This window comes from Coregonus clupeaformis, chromosome 24, assembly GCF_020615455.1.
Source record: "Coregonus clupeaformis isolate EN_2021a chromosome 24, ASM2061545v1, whole genome shotgun sequence".
Classification (NCBI taxonomy): Eukaryota; Metazoa; Chordata; class Actinopteri; order Salmoniformes; family Salmonidae; genus Coregonus; species Coregonus clupeaformis.
In genome coordinates, this window is record NC_059215.1 from 10,994,516 (window position 1) to 11,013,672 (window position 19,157).

General features: G+C 42.5%; 2 protein-coding genes across 4 annotated transcripts; both read right to left on the minus strand.

Annotated features, from left to right (window-relative positions):
* Positions 1-2,993: 2,993 nt before the first annotated feature.
* Positions 2,994-8,535, minus strand: LOC121538055 (tubulin alpha-8 chain-like). The gene is made up of 5 exons (XM_041845804.2): positions 8,362-8,535; positions 6,493-6,718; positions 4,768-4,916; positions 3,941-4,621; positions 2,994-3,546 (listed from the first exon to the last, which is right to left on the minus strand). Exons 1-5 carry the CDS (start codon positions 8,362-8,364, stop codon positions 3,247-3,249), a joined length of 1,359 nt encoding a protein of 452 aa, XP_041701738.1. The 5' UTR covers positions 8,365-8,535; the 3' UTR covers positions 2,994-3,246.
* Positions 8,536-9,088: 553 nt separating this feature from the next.
* Positions 9,089-18,290, minus strand: LOC121538054 (kelch-like protein 12). Of its 3 annotated transcripts, none has more exons than XM_041845800.2 (13): positions 17,945-18,286; positions 17,092-17,332; positions 16,587-16,604; positions 16,238-16,391; positions 15,486-15,703; positions 13,646-13,795; positions 13,268-13,382; positions 13,035-13,141; positions 12,764-12,959; positions 12,424-12,582; positions 10,990-11,088; positions 10,682-10,868; positions 9,089-10,206 (listed from the first exon to the last, which is right to left on the minus strand). In XM_041845800.2, exons 2-13 carry the CDS (start codon positions 17,272-17,274, stop codon positions 10,080-10,082), a joined length of 1,713 nt encoding a protein of 570 aa, XP_041701734.1. In that variant the 5' UTR covers positions 17,275-17,332; positions 17,945-18,286; the 3' UTR covers positions 9,089-10,079. The 3 variants fall into 3 exon arrangements, with proteins under 3 accessions (XP_041701734.1, XP_041701736.1, XP_041701737.1); XM_041845803.2 differs by lacking the exon at positions 9,089-10,206 and adding an exon at positions 10,214-10,581 and having other exon boundaries at positions 17,945-18,290; XM_041845802.2 differs by lacking the exon at positions 16,587-16,604 and having other exon boundaries at positions 17,945-18,284.
* Between the last annotated feature and the right edge of the window lie 867 nt (positions 18,291-19,157).

Sequence of the window (19,157 nt, forward strand, 5' to 3'; positions counted from 1 at the left end):
GTAAAGTTTGGTCTGGGGCTGTTTTTCATGGTTTGGGCTAGGCCCCTTAATTCCAGTGAAGGGAAATCTTAACGCTACAGCATACACTGACATTCTAGATGATTCTGTGCTTCCAACTTTGTGGCAACAGTTTGGGAAGGCCTTTTCCTGTTTCAGCATGACAATCACCCCATGCACAAAGTGAGGTCCATACAGAAATAGTTTGTTGAGATCGGTGTGGAAGAATTTGATTGACCTGCACAGAGCTCAACCCCATTGAACAGCTTTGGGATGAATTGGAACGCCGACTGCGAGCCAGGCCTAATCACCCAACATCAGTGCCCGACCTCACTAATGCTCTTGTGGCTGAATGGAAGCAAGTCCCCGCAACAATGTTCCAACATCTAGTGGAAAGCCTTCCCAGAAGAGTGGAGGCTGTTATAGCAGCAAAGTGGGGACCAACTCTATATTAAAGCCCATGATTTTGGAATGAGATGTTCGACGAGCAGGTGTCCACATACTTTTGGTCATGTAGTGTACTTTGTTTCTTATCATGAATCATTCTGCTTAGAGAAATAATGATCAATAACTACTTTCTTCCCTCAGACCCCTAAAATGGGACTACATTCCACAGGCCACAATCAACTCTATGTGAAGGAGATGTGTCGCGCTGCATGAGGCAAATGGTGGTCACAACAGATACTGACTGGTTTTCTGATCCATGCACTTACCTTTTTTTGAAGGTATCTGTGACCAACAGATGCATATCTGTATTCCCAGTCATGTGAAATCCATAGATTAGGGCCTAATGAATATATTTCAATTGACTGATTTCCTTAAATGAACTGTAACTCAGTAAAATCTTTGAAATTGTTGCATGTTGCGTTTATATTTTTGTTCAGTGTAGCTGAAACGAGACACTTACAATTCCCCACATGGCAGTTTCTGGACTTCTGCCACATCAAAGCATCCTGTAGCACTAACTCCAAAAAGTTTTGGGACACTGTAAAGTCCATGGAGAATAAGAGCACTTCCTCCCAGCTGCCCACTGCACTGAGGCTAGGAAACACTATCACCACTGATAAATCTACAATAATCGAGAATTTCAACAAGCATTTTGCTACGGCTGGCCATGCTTTCCACCTGGCTACCACTACCCCGGCCACCAACTCTGCACCCTCCGCTGCAACTTGCCCATGCCCCCCCCGCTTCTCCTTCACACAAATTCAGACAGCTGATGTTCTGTAAGAGCTGCAAAATCTGGACCCCTACAAATCAGCTGGGATAGACAATCTGGACCCTTTCTTTCTAAAACTAGCCGCCGAAATTGTCGCAACCCCTATTACTAGCCTGTTCAACTTCTCTTTCGTAACGTCTGAGATCCCCAGTGATTGGAAAGCAGCCGTGGTCATCCCCCTCTTCAAAGGGGGTGACACTCTAGATCCAAACTGTTACAGACCTATATCCATCCTGCCCTGCCTTTCGAAAGTATTTGAAAGCCAAGTTAACAAACAGATCAAATTGGATGTAGTCTATCACAGTGCCATCCGTTTTGTCTCCAAAGCCCCATACACTACCCACCACTGTGACCTGTACGCTCTTGTTAGCTGGTCCTCACTACATGTTCGTCGTCAAACCCACTGGCTCCAGGCCATCTATAAATCACTGCTAGGCAAATCCCCGCCTTATCTTAGCTCATTGGTCACCATAGCAGCACCCACCCGTAGTCTGCGCTCCAGCAGGTATATCTCACTGGTCATCCCCAAAGCCAACACCTCCTTTGGCCACCATTCCTTCCAGTTCTCTGCTGCCAATGACTGGAACGAATTGCAAAAATCTCTGAAGCTGGAGACTCTTATCTCCCTCACTAACTTGAAGCATCAGTTGTCAGAGCACCTTACCGATCACTGCACCTGTACACAGCCCATCTGAAATTAGCCCACCCAACTACCTCATCCCTATATTGTTATTTATTTTGCTCTTTTGCACCCCAGTATCTCTATTTGCACATAATCTCTTGCACATCTAGCATTCCAGTGTTAATACTAATTGTAATTATTTTGCACTATAGCCTATTTATTGCCTTACCTCCATAACTTGCTACATTTGCACACACTGTATATATATTTTCTGTTGTATTTTCTGACTTTATGTTTTTTTACCCCATATGTAACTCTGTGTTGTTGTTTTTATCGCACTGCTTTGCTTTATCTTGGCCAGGTCGCAGTTGTAAATGAGAACTTGTTCTCAACTGGCTTACCTGGTTAAATAAAGGTTAAATAAAAATAAATAAAAAAGCGTGCACACGGTTTTCGTGACGTTGTCAGCTAACCCATCTATAGTATCCTCACTGGCTACACTGGGAAAATCTCCATTGTATATTAGCCTCACTGGATACACTGGGAAAATCTAAATTGCATTCCTCGCGTCCTCTCTCCTCGTCTCCTTCTCCAATGGGTTTTGAGAAGGAGACAAGGAGAGAGGGGAGGACGGCAGGAGGAGTCAATTGAGATCTTCCCATTGTTTACTACCGCGGATGGATATTTTCAGGTGATTCCACCACTGCCGGAACTTGTTCTTTAAATAGCCCCGATGGAGTATTTTGATTGGATGTGGCCGCTGAGTGGGCGAGCACTGAGGGGTTTGTAATCATGCATGATACATTGTAACACAGTTTGAGGCTTGTGACAAATTATAGCGATCTTCAGTAGCCAATGCGCTCCACAGTAATGATCCATAGCCCAGTAGCAACAGTCATCAGCTCACTGAATGCAACCAGCAATGGGTTACTACTGTTTATTACAGATTTACAAACTATCTAAAAATCTATAAACTCATAATATACTGTTAGTAAACTAAATATAATCCCTTAATAAATTATTACTAAAACAGAACATGACACCAGAATGTGGGCGAGGTTATACCGTCTACTCTGGGTTGAGCCTGGCCCAGCTGTAACATGTTCATTATCATGAATTTCAATGAAATATGCAGAGAAAAAATATATTGCGCAATATTGTACACAGACAGACTTTATTCAGAAGCTGAAAGCCATTTCGATTGCAAAAAATGGCACTTTGGAATTGACACATTAACAGGGTGTTATTAAACAAGTGCATCTGGCTGTCCATATGGTTTTTACAACTTCAGATGTTTTGGTTCAGGGCAGGCAGATATAACAATGAATTGTTACAAATAGAAAGTATACAAAGAAGACGGAATAATACATTTTTAATAGACTGATAGGACATCATGGTTCTTCGGTTCTTAATATTCCTCACCCGCTTCATCATCATCAGATTCTGTGCTTGTTCTGCCCAGCTCTTCATAATCCTTCTCCAGACAAGCCAGGTCTTCTCTGGCCTCAGAGAACTCTCCCTCCTCCATGCCCTCACCTACATACCAGTGCACAAAGGCACGTTTGGCATACATGAGGTCAAACTTGTGGTCCAAACGGGCCCAGGCTTCAGCAATGGCAGTGGTGTTGCTCAGCATGCACACAGCCCTCTGGACTTTAGCTAGATCACCTCCAGGTACGGCAGTTGGGGGCTGATAGTTGATCCCAACCTGATTAGATAGAAGAAGAAAAATTAATTAATGACCCCTTTGACCGAGAATGAAATATGGTATTTATCTATCGCAATTTATAAACTGGGTGGTTTGAGCCCTGAATGCTGATTAGCTGACAGCCGTGGTATATCAGACCATATACCACGGGTATGACAAAATATTTATTTTTACTGCTCTAATTACGTCGGTAACCAGTTTATAATAGCAATAAGGCACCTCTGGGGTTTGTGGTATATGGCCAATAAACCACGGCTAAGGGCTGTGTCCAGGCACTCTGAGATGCGTTGTGTCTAAGAACAACCCTTAGCCGTGGTATATTGGCCATATACCACACCCCCTCTGGTCTTATTGCTTAATTAAACCATATGCGGGAGGCAATCATGTTCCTTACCTTGAAACCGGTAGGGCACCATTCCACAAACTGGATGGAACGTTTGGTCTTGATATTTTGAATGGCAGCATTCACATCTTTGGGCACCACATCTCCACGGTACAGCATACAGCAGGCCATATACATGCCATGGCGAGGGTCACACTTGACCATCTGATTGGACGGCTCGAAACAGGCAGTGGTGATCTCAGAGACGGTCAGCTGCTCATGGTAAGCCTTCTCAGCGGAGATGATGGGCGCGTAGGTGACCAGGGGGAAATGAATGCGGGGGAATGGGACTAAATTGGTCTGGAACTCTGTGAGGTCAACATTCAATGCCCCATCAAAGCGTAGGGAGGCAGTGATGGAGGAAACAATCTGACCGATCAATCTGTTGAGATTGGTGTAGGATGGACGCTCAACGTCCAGGTTGCGGCGACAGATGTCATAGATGGCCTCATTGTCCACCATGAAGGCACAGTCGGAGTGATCCAGGGTGGTGTGGGTGGTCAGAATGGAATTATATGGCTCTACCACAGCTGTGGACACTTGGGGAGCTGGGTAGATGGCAAATTCCAGCTTGGACTTCTTGCCGTAGTCAACAGACAGGCGCTCCATCAGCAGAGAGGTGAAACCAGAGCCGGTGCCTCCTCCGAAGCTGTGGAAGATGAGGAATCCTTGCAGCCCTGTGCACTGGTCAGTCTAAGGAGAAAAACTATTGATCAACACTTGGGATGCACAATATATTGGCCTTAGCCAATATATTCTATATTAGCCTATATTATTAATATATTATGACTCAAATCCTTATTTTGACTGTATGACCAAGATCTTAATGTGATACTTACCATTTTACGGATACGCTCCAGGACCCCGTCAATGATCTCCTTCCCCACGGTGTAGTGTCCACGGGCGTAGTTATTGGCTGCATCCTCCTTTCCAGAGATGAGCTGCTCAGGATGGTAGAGCTGCCTGTACAGCCCAGTCCTGACCTCATCTGGGGGGAAAACAATCACTCTTCAACAAATATAGGACATCAACATCAACTGGAAATGTCACCTGAATTACCACAATTGTTGATTTCCCAGTCCTGTGCTCAGATTTTTTTGTAGCCTATAAAGCTGTACTTGCATCTTCCCGTAGTGTAATGTAGATGCACCATTTTCAGTGGCGTAAAGTAACTATGTAAAAATACTTTGAAGTAGTTTTTTTGGGTATCTGTACTTTACCTTGTTATTTATATTTTTGACAACTTTTACTCCACTACATCCTTAAAGAAATATGTACTTTTTACTCCTGATACATTTTCCTTGACACCTAAAAATACTAATTACATTTCGAATGCTCAGGCAGGACAACAATATGGTCCAATTCACGCACCTATCAATATAACGCATTCTCATCCCTACTGCCTCTGATCTGGCGGACTCACTAAATCAATTTAACACGTTTGTAAATTATGTCTGCGTGTTGGAGTGTGCCTCTGGCAGTCCGTTATTTAAAAGAAACAAGAAAAGTATGACAATTGTGTACTTTTTCCACCACTGACAATATTAACAATCATGATTTCTAGTATTTATTAATGTGCAGTAGTAACACTTGTAGACGTGCTAGAGTAGAGTTCGTGTTTTGATTAATGCACACTACTTACCTTATACTGTAGCTTATCAGCAGCCCCACCATGTTATGTAACATGAATTTCATTATTTATTACTTGGCAAGGGCTACTGCAGCCAACTTGTCTGTACTTTGGAGCAGCATATGCTGTGTATGGGCTTTCTTTATTCGTTCATTTTATTTGTTGATGGCCCAGTTGTTATTGTTGTGAAAGTTTGGGGTGTGTATCATTAACAAACACTTAATTTATACAACATTTAAAGATGCACTATGCAGAAATCGTTCCGCCATTTCCTGGTTGCTAAAATTCTAATTGTTTGCCTAATTTCAGATTATGTGACAAAACAAGCAAGTATAGTGTAGAGAATCATTGTACCATCTAAACCGCTGTGAATTATATTTTCCATAACCAAAAATATTGTATTTTCAGCTGTTTGAAACTGGTGTACAAAACCGAAAGTAAAAGACGCAAAAACTAAACTTAAAAAACGGGAAGCATAGAAATACCGCACATATAACAGATCTACCGCTTCTTAGACTTGCGTTCAATGAGAATGACAGATCTATAACCCACATTTCTATATGAATTTTGTTGGGTCACCCAAAAAGTTACATATTGCAGCTTTAACTTGAACTTTCTCTTCATCTTTGTATCAATATTATACACCAATTACAGCTGGCTAGGTCTACAAACACAACCCTTTCTACAAGCTTTCCTGAGCCATGCTCACTGAAGAAAGTGTAAAAGGGGTCATCACCGCCACCACCAATGGTCTTGTCGTTTGGATACCATGCTCCATCCAGCACAGGTCCCTGCCCACATGCATTCATTCCCAATTAGCACGCCTGTCTGGCCCATGAGGATGGATATGCATTTATACTACACATGTGTAATCACACACACGAAACATGGATGGCGGAGAATAAAACAAAACATTACAAATGACTTTGCTTACCGACCACCGTTGGCTCCAGGTCCACAAATATGGCCCTGGGAACATGGCGGCCAGAACTTCCGGTGTGGAAAAAGGTGTTGAAGGGGTCCGTCCGGGAATTAGGCCCCTGGTCCTCTTCATTGAACACCCCGTCAGGCCCCACACCGTGTTCCAAGCAGAAGAGTTCCCAGCATGCATTGCCCGTCTGAACGCCTGCCTGGCCCACGTGGATGGAGATACACTCTCTCTGTTGGCCAAAAACAACAGTATGACTACTTCCTGTTCCTCAAACAGTCTGTCTGAAGTGGAAAATACACAAACAGCAAAGCCCCTTTTACACAGATACTGTAAATCTGACTATATCAACACACAAAGGTACAAGGAATTCAAGTATGCTGACATGTAGGATTTATTCATAACAACATTCCTGTATGTTATTTTTTCTCCTTTGGCTGGTTGTTACACCTCAGTAAGCACAGTCATAACTGAAGAGGACTGAATTAAATGTTGATAGAAAAGGGCAAACCAGAAATAGATAAATCCAGGGAAAAATCTAGATGTGTCCATTACCACATGGTTCAAGTCATTAAAGGTGATGCCAAAAGTAGAGAGCAATACAGTAGCTCCAAATGTAAAGTAACAGTGTCACTCTAAACATTGATCCTGAACTCAAATCAGGTCAAAGAACGGATTTATTCCTTTGATGGTCAAGTTTCCCAGACACAGATTGATCCTAGTCCTGGGCTAAAATCAGGGTGCTTTTTTAGTCCAGTACTAGGCTTAATCTGTCTCTGGGAAACTGTACCAAAGTATTTAAAGAATATCTGTCATACACATGTTTCAGCATGTCCAGATTTGTAGTCTTGGCTCTGGATCCCAGGGGGAGGAAATTCTAGGTTCTCACAAGGTGGTAATCAACTGACATGGTCCTCTGTAGCTCAATTGGTAGAGCATGGCGCTTGTAACGCCAGGGTAGTGGGTTCGATCCCCGGGACCACCCATACGTAAAAATGTATGCACACATGACTGTAAGTCGCTTTGGATAAAAGCGTCTGCTAAATGGTATATTATATTATTTTTAAAAAGTAAGTGGCATCTGTAAAATGTAACACTAAAATGCTGTGTAATAGCACAGTGTCACAAAGAAAAATAGAACTCCTAAATCGTGAATACAAAAGTAAATTATTGTATGAGGATGACACGAAAGGGGCTTGGCATGCTTGCTATACTTTTGAATGCCTGATTGTTGAGAAAGCAAATGGCCTCTCAGTGGTAATCATGCATAGGCCCATAGGCTGTACACTAGCCTACATTTTCCTTTATGTACACAATTGGTATAGGAAGATAGTGTATCACATTACTTTCCTAGACTCTTGCCTAAATATAGGTAAAGTAGGCTAATGTTTTAAGAAAATAATTTGCCATTTGAAGGTTAAAAACTTCATGAAAGTTTGTCAAGCATGTGACCCAACCAACTGCCCCATACCACCTACCTATCTGCTTCCTCACCAAGGCTCAACAGATTCCTAGGATTCCTCACTTGCAGCCACAGTATGCATTCCCGCACATACTGTATTACATTGTTATAAGAACGTAGTAACAAACGATCAACTTTACTACTAACGGATACATTCAAACGGAATGGATAGAGTAGGGCCCTACGCATGACTGAGGTTATGGGCATAAGGCAATAAAAAGCTGAATGTTTTTCATTTTTTCAAAGGAAACATCTCAAACCGTTGAGTAAATGTTGGTCTAAATTTTCAGACTGCGTAAACATTACATTTGCCAATGAGGCTGGCAAATATTAACAATAACACCGAAATGGGAAAAATGTACTTCCCGCATTTAGGATTTCAATGCAAAAAGTTATGTAAATTGCGCACATACCATTTCCCCCCGTCAAGATTCAGATGATTGAAGACGCGTAAAAACGGTTGAAAAAAATTATTCTCAATATACAGTAAAGGCGCAAAAAGTTTTTGCTCCAGCTCCGTCGACAAAGACGAGTTACGTGTCTCCGCCAACACAGCAATGTCAGGCACCCTTTGAATGCGACGGGTGATTTTATAGCCTTGGTCTGTGCTGCACACCGCCCACACTACTGAAATACCTGAGCACTCTAGTCGAATTGTCATTGGATCCCAGTGGTGACGATATAGTTATGACATTTCAAAAAATGTTATGTTCGTGAACACTCAACATTATTTTAATATATGTGATTTGGTTCATACTCCATCTACATTTAGATATTATTGTACATTTGGGGGGTAGCCGGGTTTGAACTGAACTAGCGCCTTGGGGCAGTCCGTCATAAAGCACTTATCAAGGATCACTTGAGAACGCATCCCTGCCCCTCCGAACATCAGCCCACACCTCTGATAGTCCCACAGTAGTGTCATTCCACTTCTGACATCAATGCAGCTAGTTTGGGGATTAGCCCAACCAGGACTCAAACCCAGGTCCCTGCGAGCGCGACTGTCAGTCCAACGCCTTAGCCATTACACCAAAATGTCTGAAACCCTTGACAAAATCACTAAGCTTTTACTAGAGGTCAACACAGTACACTTCAACATCGAATTCCGCATTGCATTACAATAATAACTGAATACAAATATAAAAGTGATACATTATCACAATGTTTATTCACTTTTTCAAGTAACAACAAAAGACTCCTCAGGATTTTGTACTTCCCCTGGAGAGTAGAAGTCAAGTCATTTTGCTTGTCGAAACAAATCCACTATCGACAAATGCATGCACCATACCCACATCCTCAGCAGTCAGTTGCAGGGGCCAAAGAGATTTTGACAAGATGACAGAAACAGCAAAAGAACAAGGAATCATCTGCAGTCCACAATACAATTATGGCGCTTTCCCTAAAATTAAATTAATTTGAATATCTTTGATACATTGCAAATAATGACTGTCAGGTAAATATAACAATTCTTCAATAAGTGATTTGTTTCTAAAAGCACTTTATACAGAATTACAAAATCTACAAAGGGTTTACTGCCTGACTGATTGAAAACCTGGCAAATGCTAAATAATCGTCATACTTGATGGCATGACAACAATCACAGTCCTAATGAGGCATCATGGATGTTCAGTTAAATGTGGGCCACAAGGGCATAAGGCATATAGCAGCAGAAAACTGGAGCCTCTTGTGTTTCTTCTGCTCCACGGTTCATAACAGAAGTAGAGAAATATATTGCACTTTAAAAGATGAGTCAAAAATGTATCTCACAGGTAACCACGGCAACAGGTACCACTCAAAGTGTGTCATGCGATCGAGTGGGTTGGGATGGATGTCTTCTTGGAAGCAACAACTGTTAATGAGGACACTGAAACAACTCTAATCACTGTTGTACACCCCTTGTCCCTTATCCATAGAATGCCGAAGGGTTATCACACAAAAGTAACTAAGCTCAGATGAGAAAGTCTGATGAAGAGAGTCAAGAGACTTCCGGGAGGACATATAGCACACTAGCCTCCAAGTGAATGATCCCTCTGTCGCTCCATAGTAGTGGCACGTAAATATCAGATTCAGGACTAGCTGCCTGCCCTCCTCTGCTTCACCCGACCTTTCTGAGGTTGTTCGGAGGTAAATCTCACTTCTCTCGGAGGACACACACTCCTGCATCGCAGCGCTGTGTGGCCATGGAGGTGACCACCTCCCAGCTGTCAATAACTGGGTCGTAACACTCGATACTGCTCAGAAGGGAGTTTCCATCATACCTGGAGAGAGGGCAAAAGAGTACAGGGGAGGATGAACAATACATCATATGGCTGTGTTCAATGACATAAATCGCATCCTTATAATCGAAAACTGGACCATAAGGGGAGAATGCATTCATGATTCAGATATATTACAATGTTATCTAAGCAAGAATAATATAAATCAATCAAGAGTCATACATTATGTATATTAATGATCCCAACCAAAATTCATTTATATCTCCTAATACTGAAGTCGGGTGCAGAGCCGTGGTTGAGTGATATCACTCCTGGCTCTATGTACAACTCTTAGCTGGAGACTGGGGTTCAATCCCTGTGTCCTCCCTTCACTCTGTATCTCCTCTTCACCTGTCTCCCTCATTGTTTCTCATCTGTCTGTCATTAAAAGCAATAAACATACGAAAGGAAAGTGAATTTACACTCTCCTTAAAAAAGTAAAAAATAAACAAAGCCGGGTTGGGATGTTCAGGCTTACCCAGCTATGGCGTAGAGTCGTCCCCGGAGGACGGTAGCTCCTACGTAGCAGCGGGGAGTGGTCATACTGGCTACCGTGGTCCAATAGTCTGTCCTAATGTTGTAAACCTCCACTGAGTCGAGGTGCGCTGTTCCATCGAAGCCTCCCACCACATAGATGTGGTCGTTGAGCAAGGCTACACCAGCCCCTGCAACAAAGATTATAGGCCCTTCAGACATACTAACCATAGCCATATGTAGAGAGAGCCATACTGTATATCATCTATACAGCCCTGATACCATTCTATTGTCATACTCTGGAGTACTGACCTGAGCGTTTGGTGGCCATGGGGGTAACATTCGTCCAGTGTCCTGTGTGAGGGTCATACCGCTCCACTGAATTGAGGATATTCAATCCGTCGTACCCACCTGCAACAAATGACATACACTACATGACCAAAAGTGTGTGGACACCTGTTCGTCAAACATCTCATTCCAAAATCATGGGCATTAATATGGAGGTGGTCCCCCTTTGCTGCTATAATAGCCTCCACTCTTCTGGGAAGGCTTTCCACTAGATGTTGGAACATTGCTGTGGGGACTTGCTTCCATTCAGCCACAAGAGCATTAGTGAGGTCGGGCACTGATGTTGGGTGATTAGGCCTGGCTCGCAGTCGGTGTTCCAATTCATCCCAAAGGTGTTCGATGGGGTTGAGGTCAGGGCTCTGTGCAGGCTAGTCAAGTTCTTCCACACCGATCTCAACAAACCATTTCTGTATGGACCTCTCTTTGTGCACGGGGGCATTGTCATGCTGAAACAGGAAAGGGCCTTCCCCAAACTGTTGCCACAAAGTTGGAAGCACAGAATTGTCTAGAATGTCATTGTATGCTGTAGCTTTAAGATTTCCCTTCACTGGAACTAAGGGGCCTAGCCTGAACCATGAAAAACAGCCCCAGACCATGATTCCTCCTCCATCAAACTTTACAGTTGGCACTATGCATTCAGGCAGGTAGCGTTCTCCTGGCATCCGCCAAACCCAGATTTGTCTGTCAGACTGCCAGATGGTGAAGCGTGATTCATCATTCCAAAGAACGTGTTTCCACTGGTCCAGAGTCCAATGGCGGCGAGCTTTACACACTCCAGCCGACACTTGGCATTTCGCATTGGTGATCTTAGGCTTGTGTGCGGCTGCTCGGCCATGGAAACCCATTTCATGAAGCTCCCGACGAACAGTTATTGTGCTGACGTTGCTTCCAGAGGCATTTTGGAACTCGGTAGTGAGTGTTTTAACTGAGGACCGACGATTTTTCTGCACTGCGCGCTTCAGCACTCGGTGGTCCCGTTCTGTGAGCTTGTGTGGCCTACCACTTCACGGCTGAGCCGTTGTTGCTCCTAGATGTTTCCACCTCACAATAACAGCACTTACAGTTGACCGGGGCAGCTCTATCAGCGCAGAAATGTGATAAACTGACTTGTTAGAAAGGTGGCATCCTAGGACGGTGCCACGTTGAAAGTCACAGAGCTCTTCAGTAAGGCCATTCTACTGCCAATGTTTGTCTATGGAGATTGCATGGCTGTGTGCTTGATTTTATACACCTGTCAGCAACAGGTGTGGCTGAAATAGCTGAATCCACTAATTTGAAGGGGTGTCCACATACAGTGTAGATCCTTACTAAGGTCAGTGGGGGGAAAAAACAGAGTTATTTTAAATATTTATACACCAACACCATTACAAACTTAAATCAAACATATTTAATACCCACCTAGACAGTATATAAGTCCACTAGCCACCACCAGGCCAGCCCCTTCCCTGGCTGTCTGCATGTCCCCCAGCATGCTCCACTGGTCAATATTGGGGTCATATCGTTCCATGCTGGTGTGACGGCGGCTACCGTCAAAGCCTCCAGCAACATAGATCATATCTGTGGGCAGAAAAGTGAGAAAATAAATGTTAGGAAATGTTCCAACAACTTTTTGAAAGTCTGCATTAGAAAACACTTACAGGGTTTTGTTACACCTGAGGACAGTCAAACTCACTTCAGTGCTATTTGTTTTTGTAAACCCCATGACAATGAGGGCTGTCAATCAGAGAAGATCCTCTACCTCCGAGTGTTGTCGCCCCGGCAAGGCCACGCCGTACATTCATAGTGGCGACGGTGTACCAGACACCATCCTCGTCTGCCGTGTAGTCCAAGCACTCCACCGAGCTAAGCCGCGATCGACCATCGTATCCGCCAATCACATACACGCGGTCATTGAGGGACACGGTAGCCACGTAACGCCTTTTCCGAGCAATGTTCTGTAAAAACATGCTTGGGATAAGTTAACCATGATCAGAGAGCCAAAATATGTCCTTTAAAAAAATGATACTTACAGGTAAAAAGCTCCACTCCTGAGTTTTAGGATCATACTTCTCAACGATATCTATAGGGGATTGTTGACTGCCGAATCCTCCAATAACCAGCAGGACCTCCTTGGCACCTTGAAAGAGCAACATGGAAATCACTTTTTCCACATGAATAAGGTAGAAACTTCCACTAAGCTTGTCTTGTATCCCTATTATTAGGACAAGAAAAGCACTCCATAAAAGGGAGGACAGTACTGTACCTAATCTGGCTTGGGTGCGTGGACCCTGCATCTCACTCCTCAGCTCTGGTCTAAGGTGGAATTTCTTGGCCTCATCCACAAGGTCTCGACAGGGAAGACTGCATCGAATGAGGGGCTGGAACACGTCACAACATATACAGTACTTTATCAAGACAGTAATAACACCTCTGCTCAACACTTGAGGCCTGTTTCCCAGAAGCACACTATAAATCATTCTCAATGAAGAATTTCCATTGAAAGTGGATTTCAGCCCAGGACTATGCTTAATTTATGTCCGGGAAACTGGCTGTTGATGTATTAACACAAACCCATTATAGGGAGGCCTAAGACAAGAAAACTGCTTACATCATGTGACAGTGTGTGGTCTAGCTGCCTCACCTCTGAGTCGATGACATCTGTGATATAGCGCGGAGTGAGCAAAGGCATCCGCACATGCTCCAGCATCTCTGATAAATACGGCTCCCTCTCTTTCCTATTGTGTTTAACCCAATTCAACACTGCCTCGAATACAGGCTCCTCTGAGTCCACCTGCAAACAGAGACAACATGTATTCACAACCACACACCTTGACAACAAAACAAAACATGCTTGTTGTAATAATGGTAATCCCAAAGTATAACTACTCAAGGCCAAACATGCATTCACTCAATCACACTGATTACTCCAAATGACTGAGATCAACTTCACTTCAAGAGGAACAAGTCAAAGTGACAGTTTTAATTAATGATGTATATACAGTCAACTAGGGCAGATGGTTACAAAAATAACTGAAAATTGTGTCTCTGACTTAACTAACTTTGTATTACACACATTTTGATCACGAAAATCGTGACAAGCAAAAATCCTTTGAATTAATTGGTAAACTATAAATCAAGTCCCATGGTTACAATTATGTTTTTATACAGCAAGATATGCGCTGTGCGGTTAAACACAGGAATTTCCAGAGCACAAAGGCATACTTAAATCAGATTCTCTTCTCCATAATTTCAGAGCCAGATCCGCAATGGGGGCCCCATTAATGGAGATTACTGCAGGTCTACACTTGCACCTTTTCTTTCAACTTCAGGTTTTTGAAGGACAATTTGAGACTTGTGAAAAGTATCCCCCTGAGCATTCAAAGATGACCCCGAATAGAGATCAGACATGCACCTGAGGCAGCATGACTGTGTGCTCTCTTAATTCACAAACAAATTCAGTACACTATTCGACTTTGGTAACACTTTACATCAAGTTGCTCTTATACCTGTGTAGTACCACCATAATTACACTAGTAACATTGTATTAACATGTTACTTAGTATCAAATCAAATCTTATTTGTCACATGCGCCGAATACAACAGGTGTGTAGACCTTACAGTGAAATGCTTACTTACAAGGCCTTAACCAACAATGCAGTTTTAAGAAAAATAAGTGTTAAGTAAAAAATTAAAATAAAAAATAATTAAAGAGCAGCAGTAAAGTAACAGTAGCGAGGCTACTTAAGTAATTGTAGTTTAATTGCATAGAAATTGAGTTGTAATTACAAAAACACAACTCCATTAATATGCAATTACAAAGGCTACCTAATGTAGGCCTACGATGTAACAACAACGATTATTACTATCGTAATTAGAGCGTTACGACACAAGTCGTGCTGCTGCTCCAGTTTCCACTCTTCTGCCTACGGCTATGGAACCCTGACCTGTTCACTGGACGTGCTACCTTGTCCCAGACCTGCTGTTTTCAACTCTCTCTCTCTACCGCACCTGCTATTTCAACCTCTAAATGCCCGGCTATGAAAAGCCAAGTGACATTTACTCCTGATGTACTGACCTGTTGCAACCTCTACAACCACTGTGATTTTATTTGACCCTGCTGGTCATCTATGAGCGTTTGAACATCTTGGAGAAAAATCTGGCCTTAATGGCCATGTACCGTTATAATCTCCACCTGGCACAGCCAGAAGGGGACTGGCCACCCTTCAGAGCCTGGTTCCTCTCTAGGTTTCTTCCTAGGTTTCTGCCTTTCTAGGGAGTTTTTCCTAGCCACCGTGCTTCTACATCTGCATTGCTTGCTGTTTGGGGTTTTAGGCTGGGTTTCTGTATAGCACTTTGTGACATCGCAAATCAAAAAAAGTGTCCTTTTTACATCTGCCCTTTTTACATCTGCTGATATAAAAAGGGCTTTATAAATAAATTGGATTGATTTAATAATATCTCAACAAATCCACTTTGCTTACCTGGATTTCATCGCATTTAACTAGTTTTTCAACCTCGTTCTGGCTAAGCAGCATAAACTCCTCATGTTGAACCACCTCAGGGAAGTGCTTCTGGGAGAAGAGTTCAGCGGCCTGCATCAGGTCAAGGCAATTGTGGGTCTCAGCAAAGTCCCGAATGCCCAGGCAGTTTGTGGGATCAAGCTGACTATCCAGAAAGTCACAACAAGCTCTTTTTACTCCTGTGGAATACAAAGAAACATATACACATATTAAGTGTGTATATGTGGTCCTCTGTAGCTCAGCTGGTAGAGCACGGCGCTTGTAACGCCAAGGTAGTGGGTTCGATCCCCGGGACCACCCATACACAAAAATGTATGCACGCATGACTGTAAGTCGCTTTGGATAAAAGCGTCTGCTAAATGGCATATTATTATTATTATATTATTATTATAAGTGAGTGCAGTACGTTAATTTGTGTGAAATAATGTTGAAGTATTTAATTTGCTAGTCTGTCTCAAGTAAAAACTTCTTGACATAAATGAACAATGTTTCCACTATATTAGCAAATTAGCAATACAATCTCGCCAGTGATATTGCACAAACCTGATAAGGGAAGCTGATGGGTGTGCATTTCCTTTTACAAAGGAGCAGATTTAGATTTAACTGACATACTGGTAGTTTATTCCACAGAGTAAATACAGTGGATGTACAGTAAAGTGCATATAGTACACCCTGTCCAATGGTTCTCATTATTTTTTGATTTCTCAACTTACCTTTGAGTTGCAGCAGACAGGCTGCAGGAAGCAGTTCCTGGACATTCTCCACTGTGACCAAGACCGTCTCTGTGTAAACAAAGTCGAGCAGGATCTCCATGGTGGACGCAGTCAACCCCTGGATGTCTACGAAGGATTTCCCTTTCTCTGACAACTGCAAAAGCACAACAGCAAAGACAGACACATCAGCTTAAATTACTGGTTAGTAGTCGCTCTTGCCAGACACAGAGCGCTCCCCAGTCATTGCAAAAAACATAGGCCTCCTGATTTCTTGTGTTTACTATTTGTCATACTTGTGTAGGCAGCTGTGGATTATAGTCAGCTTTGTTAGTAAAAGAGCAATGCTCACCTGGGGATTCTTAGAGAGCTAAAAATGTTAAAGGAAAGAGAAACTAGGTCAACCGAGCTACAGATAAATAATTAGCATTGGACTAGTTCTGCTATGCACTTTCATTGCTTTTTCTTGTTTGAGAATAGCCTAATATTTGAGGTAGGCCTATATTTTAAAGCATTTTTATTAAGCTATAAATAACCAGATGGCAGTCAGATACACTGCAAGACATATTGCTCAAGGAAATGAATATCAGTTTAATTTTAGCCTACAAAAATCTTAGCTGGGTTCTAAGCACAAGGGATATGTAGACACTATTTTGGGCATTGTCAACCTCTGAACTAGTCAAACAACTATTACCTGTCTCTTTCTGCATACAGAGAGAACCACCAGCAAAAAGTATTTATAAAGTTATTATCGCTGATGACACTGATGATCAGTCATCATTGGTCGTTTGTGGAAGTGCTCTCTCATATGTGTCTATCTAGGCCTAAATTATCTCCAGTCTTGTGCTTACAGTTACCTCGCTGGTGAACATGGCACAGAAGTAGTCACTGCAGGCTGCCAGGACAATGCGGTGTGCAGGAAAGTCAGTATTCTCCACTCTCAAAGTGATGTCACAGAGTGTGTTGTTCTTACGAAGTGCGTTCATGGCATTGAGGATGGATTTGGCATGGGAGTTGGTCATGATGTCTTTGGGAGCCATGGTACTGTACTTTACAAAGAGTGCCTCAAGTTTCAAGAATCTCAACGTGCTGCAATATCTGGCAAAAAGACAGAAAAGCGTGAACATAGTTTGGAGGCAAAGTGCAAAGATGTCAAAGTTATGATAAATGATATGGGACCTCAACCACTGAGGTTCACAGCTGCTCACTGTGCAGGCAAAATACATGACTGTACATGTATTACAGTGAACAACAACAAAATAACTAGACCTATTAGAAATCTAGAAATAACTGCCCTGTCCCACACAGATGACCTGGGTTCAAATCCAGTTGGTCACATTGATGCCGTGACCTGGATTCATGCAGCTAGCGAACTTTCCACTTCTTTGGCTAAACTGGCATCTGTCCAACTTGAGTTGAATTAGCTTTACTTTAGCCAACGACTTTAAACAAGATGTCACCTTATGACATTGACATAGCCAACTCCAAATATCTAACTATCAGTTGGTTATGAAATGGACAACTAGCCGCGGCTAACCGTAGCGAACTAACTAACTAGCTAACTACGAGTTATGTTAGCTAGATGGCTAGCTACATTTCAAATATTCACAAAATATGGGTAAAGGGTTTGAATGAATGTGACAAGCAAACTACCAAATGAGCAACACGAATGGCACACACAGTTTCAATCAATAAAAAATAACTACCCACCACCTAGCTAGATAGCATTAGCAAGCTGACCAGCTAGCTAGCTTTTTTGTTTGCTAGCTAACTCCAACCGCACAAGACTAGTCCAGACTTCCCAGTCACATTGGAGGATGCCAAATGTGGTCCATGGTAGCGTATGTTTTCCTGCAATAGTGTGGGCTATTGCTCATTCGTTTTTCTAATTACTAACGTCAGCTAGCGGAAACAACATTTTAATTTCAAAATGCCGCAACAACTGTATCTAGCTAGCCAGCTATCCGCAGTCAGTGTAGCTTTTGACAAAAACACAATACGTCACGTCACATACGTGCGCACACCTCGAATGTGAATGTGCATGTTTTACTGTTGAAAGTAAATTCTGAACCAATGCAAACAAACCCACAAAAACTCAGAATCAAAACAAATAGAAAAACGTTTTTCCTTATTCACAAATTAAACTAAGGGCTTTTTGTTTTACTGTTGCGACAGCCTGCTTGAAATAGGTGCACTCGATTTAGACTACCGACGCAGGATAGGTGGCGTTTCGACCTTTATGAATGGTGCCAAAAGTGCAACATCGTGTACCTCCTTTTATTATTATTTTTAATTATTTTAACACATCATGAGTATATTTTGTCTCAGGGACATGTTGTCCAAGGGAAATGGACAGTTTGATTGTGGTAAAAATATTTGTAAATGCAATTGTGGATCTACATTTCTGACATATTGGCAGATTGAGCCATGCACGTTTGCTTATCCATTTGACACAGTAAACAACCATTTACAAAATGTAATACACGTTTGTGAATCCTGTTATATATTTTATTCAGAAACCAAGGTGTTAGAAAATGTATGCACTCACTAACTGTACGTCGCTCTGGATAAGAGCGTCTGCTAAATGACTGAAATGTAAAATGTGTATGTTTGTGAATATTGGGCGGATCGGCTCATTGCATAGGCCTTTTAGGCCTCACCCCCGTTATTGGACTGGATTTGTTAGCCTCATTCCTGACAGTTCCGTAATCTATGTTACTAGATAGGCCAACGTCAAGAAATGAGGGCGGGGATTAGAGCCACCCAAGGAGGAAGTTCTATTAACCTGAGCAGCGGTACACCGGCCGAATCCACTAATTTGAGGGGTGTCCACATACTTTTGTATATATAGTGTATATGGGCGAATTTTCAAACTAGTTTTCATCGGGAAGCAGCAATCACTGTGAAAACACAGAATCCTACT

Excerpts from the sequence above, each read along its gene's own strand:
- LOC121538055 (XM_041845804.2), bottom strand. Across the intron at positions 4,917-6,492 it reads CCTGGAGCCAACGGTGGTCG|ATGAGGTCAGGACTGGGCTG; the intron begins GTAAGCAAAGTC and ends TTTTCCCCCCAG. Across the intron at positions 3,547-3,940 it reads GGTGCCCTACCGGTTTCAAG|GTTGGGATCAACTATCAGCC; the intron begins GTAAGGAACATG and ends CTATCTAATCAG.
- LOC121538054 (XM_041845800.2), bottom strand. The coding sequence starts at position 17,274 with ATGGCTCCCAAAGACATCATGACCAACTCCCATGCCAAATCCATCCTC. Across the intron at positions 13,796-15,485 it reads TTAAATGCGATGAAATCCAG|GTGGACTCAGAGGAGCCTGT; the intron begins GTAAGCAAAGTG and ends CTCTGTTTGCAG. Across the intron at positions 12,960-13,034 it reads AGGAGTGGAGCTTTTTACCT|AACATTGCTCGGAAAAGGCG; the intron begins GTAAGTATCATT and ends ATGTTTTTACAG.